We start from the raw sequence: 13,826 nt of genomic DNA on the forward strand, positions 1-13,826 counted from the left end.
CCACAATTGTGTAAGACGCTTGTAATTCACGTATGGTTGGTAGAGTAAGACTAAGGCAGTGAAAAACACCTGTTCGAGGTATGTACTCCTGTAGACACGCCCAAACACGCATTTCTTACATAAATTATCTTGTCTGCTTTGCTTTTTTCCGCATTCCTTTGTTTTTTTTTTACTCGGAGCATTTTCAGCCTGGCTTATTATTGACTTTTCATTGTATAATTACTTGCAAGTTGTCCTTATAATTTGTATAAATATTTGTGGCCTAGGCCATCTAGAATATTGAAGCTCCCCTTACAACACGCCCGATCTTCATATCTGTAAGATATTTCTATTATAGAGTATATAAATAAATAAATAAATACCCCCTAAATAAGCAACTTCATCATGTGCGCTGTAAAGTTGTTGAAGCTGTTATCTTGTGTGGCTTATTTTGTGTGGCTAGAGTTCAGTGATTTACACTTCCTCTGCTGGCGCATAAGCATATTCTAGGTTTCGGGGCATGCCTATAAACGAACAATTTATGCTTGGCACTTGTCATGTGGGCACCGTAGGCAGCTATATATATTGCTTATTTTTCTGTTTGTTTTCATTGCTTTTAAATATTCAATGCGTTTAAACTTAATGCCTCTAAACAAACCTCTCATACTGAACGATTGCCATGTGTCCCACACAACCATGTCGACATTTTGAAAGCACTGTTACCGGCCAACGCCCTCTTTGCTATTTTTCGCACTGTGCCGCATACGTTTGCTGTTTTCAAGGCCTTTATTGCCAAGACCCGTCAGGTGCTACGCCTGCTGCAGCCCTGGGATTGCGGTATTTAAGTGCGCTTCTCCAAACTATTTCATATCATTCGCTGTAGGTCTGCGGTGGAAGGAAGGTCGCACGCACACTTGCTCTGAGCCATGACCATCACTCTGTATAATATAATTGGCAGTCCACCCTGCAACTTTGTACGCACACTCGCAAAGCATTTGGACATAGATGTGAAGCTCAAGAATTTGGACTACATGAACAAGGAGCAGTATAGGGAGGAATACCTCAAGGTGTGTCACATCAAGATAAATATATGTTGTGAGATGTTAGTGATTTGGGCGTTATCTTATATGACTGGTTCCCGCAAACAGTGTTTTCCGTGCTTATATTGCTACACCTGAAGTTCGCGTTTGTAATCTAATACAATATCGTCTGGTTCTCCATTTCGCCATTTCACACTGCAGTGGATGAGATTATTTAGAGTAACCTACAACCTAGGCACGTATATTTTCGACCTGATGTATCTGCTTTGTTTTTCTCTTTGGGTAAGCAACTGCTGAAATAATGCTACCACTTTGGGTACTATTGTTTTTTTTCTTTTATTGTCGTTCTCGGTCTCGTTTTATAGTGGTTCTTCACAGTTTGTAGTAGTAGGTACTGATGATCCTTCGGTGCCGGCATGGTTCGAATGGAGTCTCCACATTCAGAATGATGTGCTATCCCTGCAACTAGTTGGAGCTTTCCTTGCAGTGTTTATAGAGCATGTATTTAATTAGGGCAGTGCTATTGGGACAACTGGGATGAGACAAAACTATTTTCTCACTTGGTATTCCAGATCAATCCATTCCACAAAGTTCCTGCGATTGACGATGAAGGTTTTATCGTCTATGAAAGGTAAGGCTTCGCACACTCTGTTGAGACCATGCTGAATTGTTCATAATTCAGAGGCGGAGGAACTTTAACAAATCTATACAACTCGAGATTAATGTGATGTTTGAGTATCTACGTCCTCGTTCCCTAGAAACGTGATATGATTTACTTTCACTATCTGTGTTATTACCTTTCACTCCTTAAAGTATTTTTACAGTAAAAGATTCGATTTTTTTTCTGCGGCGAAGCTGCATAGGGGCACATTGCTGCCTACGCTCAGATCCCAGCGCACATTTTTCGCCACCTCGAAACAGAACGGAATAAAAAAGGTCTGTTTCCCTAAACTTGTAGGAAGGCCTGGCTGACAATGGCTGACAATACAGTTTGAGAAGAAGAGAGACTACCACCTTGCAACAATCGATGGTGCCATGAAGGTGTTAAATTCATCTCTGCATAATAGCTCGATGTCCGCACCGTCTAAGTTGTGAAAGATAGCGTTCTTTCGAACAAAAAATACCCAATTATGCAAAGTCAATAAATAACAGTGAAATCATCTTTTATTGAGGAACAACAAACAAATTAAAAAAAGAAAGCTGCAGAATTTACACGTTTGCCCGAAAGCTCGCTTAGCAAACGGTATCTGATGTTTATTCTGGGTGTGCACCAATCAGTACGTTTACGACTGAATATATTGTCCGCGCTCTAACGCACGCAGAGAAACTATGGTCGCAGAAGTGCCATGCATGATTAACCAGGCTGCTGACGCTGGGCATTACGAGGAGAAAATTTTAGGAAAAAGTTGGTGTTTCACCCGAAAGGCGAAGCAAACAACCGAGACATCTTCCCGTGACTAATTACAATGTACATGCGGGAAAATAAACTTATCGTCCTTAAGATACGTTACGCACTTCTCGGTATCTACCCATTTATTTATACCCACCTTTAACTATTTTCATTGAACACGGCCAAATTCAGTGACTGGGTAGGGATTGGCCTCAACATCTCACACGCACGCTTGTTAAAAATTAAAATTAAATTATGGGGTTTTACGTGCCAAAACCACTTTCTGATTAAGAGGCACGTTGTACTGGAGGACTCCGAAAATTTCGAATACCTGGGGTTCTTTAACGTGCACCTAAATCTAAGTACACGAGTGTTTTCGCATTTCGGCCCCATCGAAATGCGGCCGCCGTGGCCGGTATTCGATCCCGCGACACGGCAGCTTGTGTCGCTACGTATGTATGTATGCGTATACCGCTCTGCCGTCATGAAAGAAATCTTAATCATTTCTCCGGTACAGGGTGGTATCAGAAGCAAGTCATCTATATCCACATATTTTTTTCCTTATTATACATTCATATTAGTGCCTCCACGCATGGACTTCATGACAGTCCCACTAAATGACACGGCGTGCCCGAGTGTATTCACGGCGTGCTCGGCGTTCGCCAGTATGTAGCGAGGCAGCATAGACCTCTCATACATGACGCATCTCGGCGGCGGAAATACAGCTTGTCGCTCCGTTTCTCGAATGCTAATCGCATTACAGTGGAAATTCATCGTGAGGTATTTGCTGACGGAATTATTGCTTTATTTATGATCGAAACCATTTTAAATTTTCGATATTGATGCCTAGGAGTAGTGGTGTCAAGTTTCCTTAACAGTAATAGCAAGGCTAGCACCGTTTCAGAAATATCCGTCTTTGATGTGAGCAAACCGTCTCCTAAATGTGTACGTCAAGGAGATAGGGATGATCTTACTTCTGACAAGAATGCGTTTTTAGCAGATTTCGACGACCGATATCTCTAACGATGCAGGAGTCACTTCACTGTTCGTGTTCAATGTGATCATGGCAACATGTGCCCTAAATAGCATGTTTCAATATATTTATTAGCAAATAGCTACCAGGAGATTAAGATATACAATTGCGAAATACAAAAACACTAGCACGGTGCTTCCTTACCTTTACAGCAACGCCATTGCCTACTACTTGCTCCGCAAGTACGCCCCCGATTCGGAGCTCTACCCGGCTTGCATCAAGACTCGCACCCACATCGACCAGATTCTTTCAGCACTTGTCACTACAATCCACAGTGCATCCGGAGTGTTCATCGTAAGTACCCTATCTTTTCTTTCTGGTTTTGTATTCCGAGACCACGGTTTGATTATGAGGCCCGCCGTAGTAGGCGACTACGCATTAATTTTGACCACCTTGGCATTTTGAACGCGCACCCAATACATGGTAAAGGGCGCCTTTACAATTCGCCCCCATCTAAATGCGGCCATCGCAACCAGGATTTGATTTCTCACTCTCGGGTACAGCAGCCGAAGGCCAAAACAACCATGCCATCACGGCGGGTTACCCATTTGTGACTTGCATTCTCTTGATAATTTTAAGGTGTCCGTATATCTTCGCTACGATCGTCTTAAGATGCTATTAAGAGTGGTCGAATACCTTGTCTGCGAAACACCTCCAACTCATACAACTGGAACACGCCAGGTAATTAGTTTACAGATTCGTGAGCTGCTGTACGACTAGCACCGCTCAAAAGCGGTATGGGCATGTTCTAGTGGTTTCCTTGAGACGTAAATTACGCACGCTGTTCAAATATGAAACGACTGAGGATCCATGCGTTACGAGTGCAGGTTACAAGTTGTTTGCGATGTTCAGTAGAACATGCCTTCTTTGCGTTATTCTCTGAATTAACCGGTTTGCATAGCTTCTATAGACGCTCAGGGGGACGTAGTTTTCTTAGTCCCAGAGCGCCTGCTGAAGCTGTCTAAATAGGTTAATTCAGTAAATAGCAAAAGGAACACATGTTCTACTCAACATCAAACAATTTGTAACCTGGACTCATCACGTTCCCTATGCCATTCCGCTTTTGTGTGGAAGAACGTGCGTTGGTCAAACTGGCAGTACATCAATAAGAGACTAAAATAATATCTATATAGATTCACTAGGGTAATCTCTGGCCACCTGGGCATTCATTGCCGAGATTGCCCCTGCAAACCCTTGTTTCAAAGTACTTGTATTTTGCATAGCGCTCATAGCAGGATGACAAGTGAGACCGTGGAGGCCTATGAAATTACAAAATTAGGGGAAAGCCATGTGAGCAAGCCATCAGTGTCGCTTTCTGAAAAGGGGATACGATTCCTCGGTTTAACGTTGTCAATATTGTAGTGTAAGTTTTGACCATGCCTTGGAGACGTGTACGGTATGCACCACTGACTGTTCTTTTTTGGTGTCTCATTTGTTTCCGCTCGTACGGTATATATTTATGGATGCATGCGAAAATAAATTTTATTGTTGAAAGTAGCGCTGTCTCTGTGTATCTATTTCTTTCTACGTCCTCGTTCAGTCGCGCTTACGCACTCTATCAGGTGAACGCAACTATCCAACCTTGCCCGATCATGGGGTAAGAAGCAGTTGGCATTGTGTTCATTCGCCTACATGATAATTTTTTGTCAATAAAGCGAACTATGTGCACATTTCCTTGGTGCAGGCTCCTCGAGTCTATCAGAAGACCAAGCCGACGACTGAGGAGATTACGACATTTGAACAGAATGTGCTCCGAGGGCTAGAACTCCTCATCGGTGAGGGCAAGTTCGCGGTTGGGGACACCTTCACCCTCGCCGACATGGCCTTAACAGCACGCATAATTGTGCCCCTTGAGGTAATGGTCCTTCCTGCTTGCATCCTCTCAGTCAACATTTCCTGCTGATTCGTAGACATGGTCAGTCACCAGCCTATCTTAGCCGGTCAGACGTTCACAAAGCGAGAATTGCTGGGCGCTCTCTTGACAGCTGCACCAATATTAAAGCGCGTCAAATACGGAAGTTCTTTTATTGCCCACCGATTTATGTACTTTAGAAATGCCTTCCTTGCACTAAAGCTATTGTGTCAAATGTTCTGGGAATGTTTCGCGTTGACAATGTCTGTTATTTACCCGATATGAGCAAGTATAGAAACACTATTAGGAATTTAGGCTTACACTTTGCAACAACGAAAATTAGGAATAATAACAAATTCTAGTGTTTTACGTGCCAATTGAGCCACGATTTGATTATGAGGCACGCTGTAGTGGGGGAATTTGGTTTAATTTCCACGACCTGCAGTCCGTCAACGTGCACTCAATGCACGGCACACCGATTTTATTGCAATTCGCCCAGAGTGAAAGACCGCCGCCACGGCAGCGGTTCCCCTAGAGCCACTGGCGAAACGAAACAACCAAAGCCAACTATTTACTTGAGAACAGCGGAAGCAGCCAAAAAATCAGAACAGGGTCGGGTTGCAGTTCAAGGGGCACTCTCGATAGTAGGGTAAGAGTTCGGCACGTCCTTATTTGTATGACTTTTAGGATTAAAAGGCAGCAAAGTAGGCGTAAAACTTTCTTGGTACAAGTAATTTGAGCATGAACCTATCCAGATGACCCTACGAGGTCAATTGAATCGAAGCCGACTTGAAGCCTAGAACACATAAACAGCAGGATGCCTTGTTGTATTCGATTTTTCTAGAAAGTTCCAGAAAGTATGTTGTTCCAATCTTTATAAATATTTTCTGGCTTCACATGAGAGGTATAAAAACATGACGTAGTAATTTGCAAGCTGAATTGTCAGTTATAACTGACAATTAATTAGTTAAACTTGTTTTACGCACGATATTACCCTGTTAGCTTTCTAGCTAGACAGTGCTTCTGGGGGCGCTTTTTCCGCATGCAAATAAGTATATGCGACTATCGAAAACCTGTTTCACGAACCTGATCTGAGCATATAGTAAATTGATGGCTTCCTCGGCAGGCGCTTTTTAAGCTTACTGTGTACGTTAGTACGTTTATTACGCGGCTAGTTTATTTATATATAGGCAGGCAACGCGCATGATCTTCCACTTCGATGAAGGTAAGGAGTCCAGATTTTTCGTTGTGTCTTCTTGACAGCCGTTCGGTTCTACCCGCCTTGGCTTTCTGAAGATAATTCCCTAAGCCTATTTCTTCATTGTATCATACTGTGCCTCGCTTGTAGTAGGCGTATGCTGTTGTTATTGCAACTGGTGCCTTGTGACCAGCGCAACGACTACATCGCCCTGTTTAGCAAGTCACGTTATTAAGCGAATTGGCGTACAGCTGAATGAAGGGTGATGACCAGCATGCACGAAACAGTGCAGTCATTTCCATATGCATCTGTGCTATGTTGCACTGTATCTACCTTTGCATTGTCTGGCAGTGGCTCTAATGACACCGATATTGCTATCAGTGCCTAGGAGCTGCCTGTATCATATTCAAGCATTTGTCTACTGCGCACTTGACCTGAGAAATTAACCATTGCCCAATTAATGTGCATTTCAGAACAAGTTCGTGGACCATTCCAAGTTTCCCAAGCTGACAAGCTACTACGAGCGTGTCAAGCGCGAGCAGCCTTACTTTGAGGAAATATACAGGCCAGGCATAAACAGCTTCAAGCAGATGTTCGATAACCTAAAGTAGCTTTAGAAGTGGCAATAAAAAACCAGAAGGATGTTGTAGGAATACATTTTCTTGTTTATACAAGGTATTAAGTTTTCAAGTTGTTTGCAGAGGTCGGTGTTTTTTGTGTGAGTGTGTGCCTTTCTCTGTGCTTTTTTTCCTTTCTATCATTGTATTTTTAGTAGGCGTGCAAGAATATTCGAAAATCCTTAATAGTAAATTGAATAACAACCTTTTTGGTTGGGTTTTCAAATCGACTTGGTACTATTTATATAAGCGTATATTTTTCGAACAGTTCAAACCGTGTACTGCACCACACCACATAAAATTTGAGCAATGGTGCCGTAATGCGCATGCATAGCATAGATATAAAACCTCAGGTCTTACGTAGTGGAGCAGGTGACATCACTTAGTTAGCCATACTTTACAGGCTGTACAGTTATCACTCGCCCATTCTGATGACCCCTGCACTTTCGAATCAACTACTCCTGTACTCCTATGACTCTATTTACGTTTTAATGTAAGCAGCGCTTTGTAACGTACCATGTAATCATAGAAGGTTTGAAACAATAATACTGGGATGTGAACTTTATTTTATAATAATGCAGATAACGGCTTTTTATTATTCGAAAGATATTCGATATTAGATTTCATCCATACATTATTCTCCTCGTACTCGGTTCGGCCACAAAAATCACTATTTCGCAGTTTTAGCCGGCTCAGTCACATGTTTATGCCGAAAGCAAAGCATCGCACAGCTGTACTAGGCCACTTTCATGCGAATTGGCTACTGCTGCTTGCCTGAAAGTGAATACCTGCTGGTGAGTAATCATATAATAGAGATCCCTATATTGAGCACGTAAATTTGAAGCTCTGACTTTGCATAATTATGAAGGGTTAAATACATATGGGGCAGACAATGAATTTCAGCGAGAATATAATTTTAGCGAGAAATGAGAAAGGAATGTTGGTAAGTTGTGTGCTACTGAAAAATGGAGTTGAGTTGCGGTAAAAGTAATACAACGAAGAAAACCTTATCAGACACGAACGTTGTGCTCCTCGTAGCATGACTGAATCACTTCAGATCACTTCTTACATTTACATGGAGCGCCTCCTGCACCTCGTTGCCCTGCCTGTCCACTACGCCTAGCCTTTCACCCAAGTGTCATGGCCTTTGCAATAAATGCGAGAAGCCCATCCCAGATACGGTAGGATTTTCAGAAAAGTCCGGCATATGCAAGAAAAAGGGAAAAAAAATGAAGTATGCAAATGCAGCCCAATGAAATCTCGCTTATAGGCATGTCCGTTGTGAAGGAAACAGGCGAAGTGCTCCGAGGTACAGCCACTGCGTGGCCAAAAGCGAGAAATAAGCCTTTGCTGGTGCTGCTGAGACGAATTAAGCGGTACCCGGGGACGTTGCGGCTGATTTAACGGGCATTGGAAATATTTTTCGCCTCACCGCACACTGGGGGAGTCTGTGAACGTGAAGTTTCTTGATGGATTACATCAGAGTAACCATACAGAGACGCTGGGGTTCTCGCGTGGCAAGCGAATTTTGAGTACAAGTGAACGTGCTGAGAAGTACGCAACATAACGCTTTGCATTGAGCTAGTCCAGCTTAGGCTTTATCATGTTTGTGCAAAACTTGCATGGACATGGTCATTTGCAATTCCCAATTGGGGCGTTGCGAAGTTTCCTTCACGGTTTTTATGAACGACACGAAAACCAACTATTGATTTATTGTGTTACTTGCGAGATACAGAAGGCGACGTGTGCTCATGAATAATCAAAATCACTAAACAAGAAGTGTGAAAATATACTAGCATTAAAAAGCACACAATGAAGATGTTTTTCTAAAACTGTGAAATATGTAGTCGGTCCCTTCGAAATAATCAGTACCGCGTAGCAATGACAGTGGGAGATTGAGTGTTCCATTCATCTATATTCCGGGAAAGAAAAAAAAATCAAAACGTGAGTTCTTTATTAATAGAGAGCTAAATATTTCCAGTCATGATTTCTGGCTAGCAGTGATGTGAATGGGTGGACATAGGGATTAGGATGCTGTGACAATTTGATATATTCAGGGAGAAGAGAATGCTTAATCCTCAGCACTTTTCTCCATAGCTGCATAGGTCTGGTTGCCATGTATTTAGGTGAGAATTGTATGGGAGTCGGTTTTATGGTACCTGTAAAAAATACACATAACTGTTATTTGTTAAACCATTTCAAGTGCGCTTTATTGTGTTTAGTGAAAGGGTTCAAGACAGCGAAAGCGTATTCTATTTTCGGGGTATATAGTATAGAGAGTATAGATCTTTCTGTGAATAGAAATATTAAAATGCTGTCACCGTTGATGCCACGAAAAGGAAATATGAGTATGCACGGGCAAATGATTTTTGAAAAATGCCTTTATCTTGCCTTGATTTTCTTTGGCGCCTGAGGGTGCGCAGGTATATAAGTATGAAGTATGCGTTCTGAAATAAAATACTTGCGAGTGCAGCGAGTGTCGTCTTTTCCTGTTTGTCTTCACTGTGTCCGTGTCTGTGCGCTCCTTCACCAGCAAGGTATGATGATGATGCTTTCTGATTGCCAGGCTCTACGTCACGGCGCAGCTGTTTTCACACGATGTTTCAGCGCAGGTTGCACACAGTGAACATGCAGCCCGGATGCCCAAGGCTGCTAAATACAGCCACACTGGGGCCCGAGTTAGATTAGCACCAAGTATATAGTATATAATCTGCAGTCTGTCCATTCTCTTGAATGGTTTTGGTAACCGCGTTCTGGCACAAGTCCGCTCCAACATAATAACCGTTCGCAGATGATTGTGTAATATACCTGGAGATAACTAACCCTGATCATTAATATAAGCTGCAACCCTTTTTAAATTTTCCTTGAACCTTTAACTGCCGGCTTCTTGGCCAATCCCCCGTAGTGGATAAGCGCCACAAGTGAGGAGCACGCAAGCGAGCTGCAGTTGCTTTACAGCGAATCTGTTTATGGCGCAATAAACGTAGGCGCAATAGCACATACCCCTGTACACTCCGGTCATGGGTTCCGGGAGCTGTGACGCTCCCTTCAACGTCCCTTGTTCCACCTGAGACTCAAAGAGATCTCAGGCACCACCAGGGTAAGAAAAGATTTTATTCGAATGTTTTATTAGAAGATTGTATTCGAAAAAGGAACCGGGAGAAAAGCTTAAAACTGAACAAGAACAGCAAAGCAAAATAAACAAAGTATGCACTTACGTCTATCCAACGACTTGAAAGATCCGGCAGGAGGGCACTAATGGTGAGCAACTTAGAGCTGACATATACCCCGTGATGCAGAGATCACATAGCTCTTGGCTTACATATTAAAGAGCTTCGGGTAGGACCACATGCATATCCGCCTCATCACGAGCCCGTTGGTGGGGTCCCAAAAGCCGGGGGCTCCGATGATAACTGCGTGCACCATTACGCGTTGACTCAGTCGTGCCAGAGAGGGACCGGCAGGTTCGTATTTGATGACCTTGGCGTGCTGTGCGTCGGCGAATGCCTGTGGGCTGTTGTCGAAAGTACAGCAGACATCCAAGATGACTGCCTCTTCGCCACGCGCGAGGACGATGTCAAGGCAAAGGTTGGTGTCTCCAATTGGCCGGTTGTAGTATTTGATGAGGAACAGACACCGGTGCGCCGTAGGTAGACGCGACACAATGTTGTTGTGTCGCGCCGTGCACAGCGCACTCTTCGCCATGCACTGACACAGGACGCGTCATCATCATCATCATCATCAGCCTGGTCACGCCCACTGCAGGGCAAAGACCTCCCCCATACTTCTCCAACAACCCCGGTCATGTACTAATTGTGGCCATGTCGTCCCTGCAAACTTCTTAACCTCATCCACCCACCTAACTTTCTGTAGCCCCCTGCTACGCTTCCTTTCCCTTGGAATCCAGTCCGTAACCCTTAATGATCATCGGTTATCTTCCCTCCTCATTACATGTACTGATCATGCCCATTTCCACTAAGATGTCATTAACTCGCGTTTGTTCCCTCACCCAATCTGCTCTTTCCTTATCCCTTAACGTTACGCCTATCATTCTTCTTTCCATAGCTCGTCGCTCGTCCTCAGTTTGAGTAGAACCCTTTTCGTAAGCCTCCAGGTTTCAGCCCCGTAGGTGAGTACTGGTAAGACAGAGCTAATATACACTTTTCTCTTGAGGGATAATGGCAACCTTCTGTTCATGATCTGAGAATGCCTGCCAAACGCACCCCAGCCCATTGTTATTCTTCTGATTATTTCCGTCTCATGATCCGGATCCGCCGTCACTACCTGCCCTAAGTAGATGTATTCCCTTACCATTTCCAGTGCCTCGCTACCTATTGTAAATTGATGTTCTCTTCCAAGACTGTTAAACATTACTTTAGTTTTCTGCAGAATATTTTTTAGACCCGCTCTTCGGCTTTGCCGCTCCAGGTCAGAGAGCATGCATTGCAATAGGTCCCCTGAGTTACTAAGCAAGGCAATATCGTCAGCGAATCGCAAGTTACTGAGGTATTCTCCATTATCCTTTATCCCCAATTCTTCCCAGTCCAGGTCTCTGAATACCTCCTGTAAACACGCTGTGAATAGCATTGGAGGTCGTATCTCCGTGCCTGACGCCTTTGTTTATTGAGATTTTGTTGTATTCTTTATGAAGGACTACGGTGGCTGTGGAGCCGCTATAGATATCTTTCGGAATTTTTACATACGGCTCGTCTACACCCTGGTTCCGTAATGCCTCCATGATTGCTGAGGTTTCGATAAAATCAAACGCTTTCTCGTAATCAATGTAAGCTGTGTATAAGGGTTGGTTATATTCCGCGCATTTCACTATCACCTGATTGATAGTGTGAATATGGTCTATTGTTGAGTAGCCTTTACGGAATCCTGCCTGGTACTTTGCTTGACAGAAGTCTAAGGTGTTCTTGATTCTCTTTGCGATTACCTTAGTAAATACTTTGTAGACAACTGACAGCAAGCTGATCAGTCTATTATTTTTCAAGTCTTTGGCGTCCCCTTTCTTCTCGATTAGGATTATGTTAGCGTTCTGTCTGTCTACCATCTGTCCACCATCCTTCAACAAATCTGCTGTTACCTGATCCTCCCCAGCTGCTTTCCCCCTTTGCATATCTTCCAAGGCTTTCTTTACTTCTTCCGGCGTTACCTGTGGGATTTCGAATTCTTCTAGACTATTTGCTCTTCCATTGTCGTCGTGGGTGTCACTGGTACTGTATAAATCTCTACAGAACTCCTCAGCCACTTGAACTATCTCATCCATATTAGTAACGATATTGCCGACTTTGTCTCCTAACGCACACAGTTAATTCTTGCCTATTCCTAGTTTCTTCTTCACTGTTTCTAGACTTCCTCCGTTCCTGAGAGCCTGTTCAATTCTATCCATATTATAGTTCCTGATGTCCGCAGTCTTACGCTTGTTGATTAGCTTAGAAAGTTCTGCCAGTTCTACTCTAGCTGTAGGGTTAGAGGCTTTCATACAGTGGCGTTTCTTGATCAGATCTTTCGTCTCCTGTGATAGCTTACTGGCTTCCTGTCTAACGGCGTTACCACCGACTTCTATTGCGCACTGAGGCCCACAAGATTGTCGTTTATTGCTTCGACTCTAAGGTCCTTTTCCTGAGTTAAAGCCGAATACCTGTTCTGTAGCTTGATCCTGAATTCCCCCATTTTCCCTCTTACCGCTAACTCATTGATCGGCTTCTTATGTAGTAGTTTCTTCCGTTCCCTGCCCAGGTCTAGGGTAATTTCATTTCTTACCATCCTGTGGTCACTGCAGCGCACCTTGCTGAGCACGTCCACATCTGGTATGATGCCAGGGTTAGCGCAGAGTATGAAGTCTATTTCATTTCTAGTCTCGCCTTTCGGGCTCCTCCACGTCCACTTTCGGCTATCCCGCTTGCGGAAGAAGGTATTTATTATCCGCATTTTATTCTGTTCCGCAAACTCTACTAATAACTCTCGCCTGCTATTCCTAGTTACTGTTCCATGTTCCCGCACTGCCTTGTCTCGAGCCTGCTTCTTGCCTTCCTTGGCGTTAAAGTCGCCCATTAGTATTGTGTATTTTGTTTTCACTCTTCCCATCGCCGATTCCACGACTTCACAGAAGCTTTCGACTTCCTCGTCATCATGACTGGATGTAGGGGCGTAGACCTGTACAACCTTCATTTTGTACCTCTTAAGTTTCACAACAACATCTGCCACCCTCTCGTTAATGCTATAGAATTTCTGTATGTTACCAGCTATATTCTTATTAATCAGGCATCCGACTCCTTGTTCTCGTCTCTCCGCTAAGCCCCGGTAGCACAGGACGTGCCCGCTTTTTTGCACTGTATATGCTTCTTTTGGCCTCCTAACTTCACTGAGCCCTATTATATCCCATATACTGCCCCCTATTTCCTCCAATAACACTGCTAGACTCGCATCACTAGATATCGTTCTAGCGTTAAATGTTGCCAGGTTCATATTCAATGGCGGCCTGCTGCCAGGTTCATACCCATGGTGGCCTGTACAGAGCCAGGGATTCTTAGCACCCTCTGCTGCGTCGCAGATCTGACCGCCACCGTGGTCAGTTGCTTCGCAGCTGCTGGGGACTGAGGGCCCGGATGTGATTGTTGTGTTCATATAGGAGGTTGTGGCCAAGTACTGCACCAGGGTGGGCAATCCTGCTCTGGTGAGGGAGTGCGTTACCGGTTCTCGTCACCGGGA

The 13,826-nt window shown here is 43.9% G+C and overlaps 1 protein-coding gene across 1 annotated transcript; it reads left to right on the forward strand.

The window, feature by feature from the left end:
- The first annotated feature begins 876 nt into the window (after positions 1-876).
- On the forward strand, positions 877-7,103 carry LOC135900978 (glutathione S-transferase 1-1-like). The gene is made up of 5 exons (XM_065430604.2): positions 877-1,046; positions 1,592-1,650; positions 3,595-3,736; positions 5,127-5,297; positions 6,966-7,103. Exons 1-5 carry the CDS (start codon positions 906-908, stop codon positions 7,101-7,103), a joined length of 651 nt encoding a protein of 216 aa, XP_065286676.2. The 5' UTR covers positions 877-905.
- Positions 7,104-13,826: the final 6,723 nt, after the last annotated feature.

Source organism: Dermacentor albipictus, chromosome 2 (assembly GCF_038994185.2).
Source record: "Dermacentor albipictus isolate Rhodes 1998 colony chromosome 2, USDA_Dalb.pri_finalv2, whole genome shotgun sequence".
Taxonomy (NCBI): Eukaryota; Metazoa; Arthropoda; class Arachnida; order Ixodida; family Ixodidae; genus Dermacentor; species Dermacentor albipictus.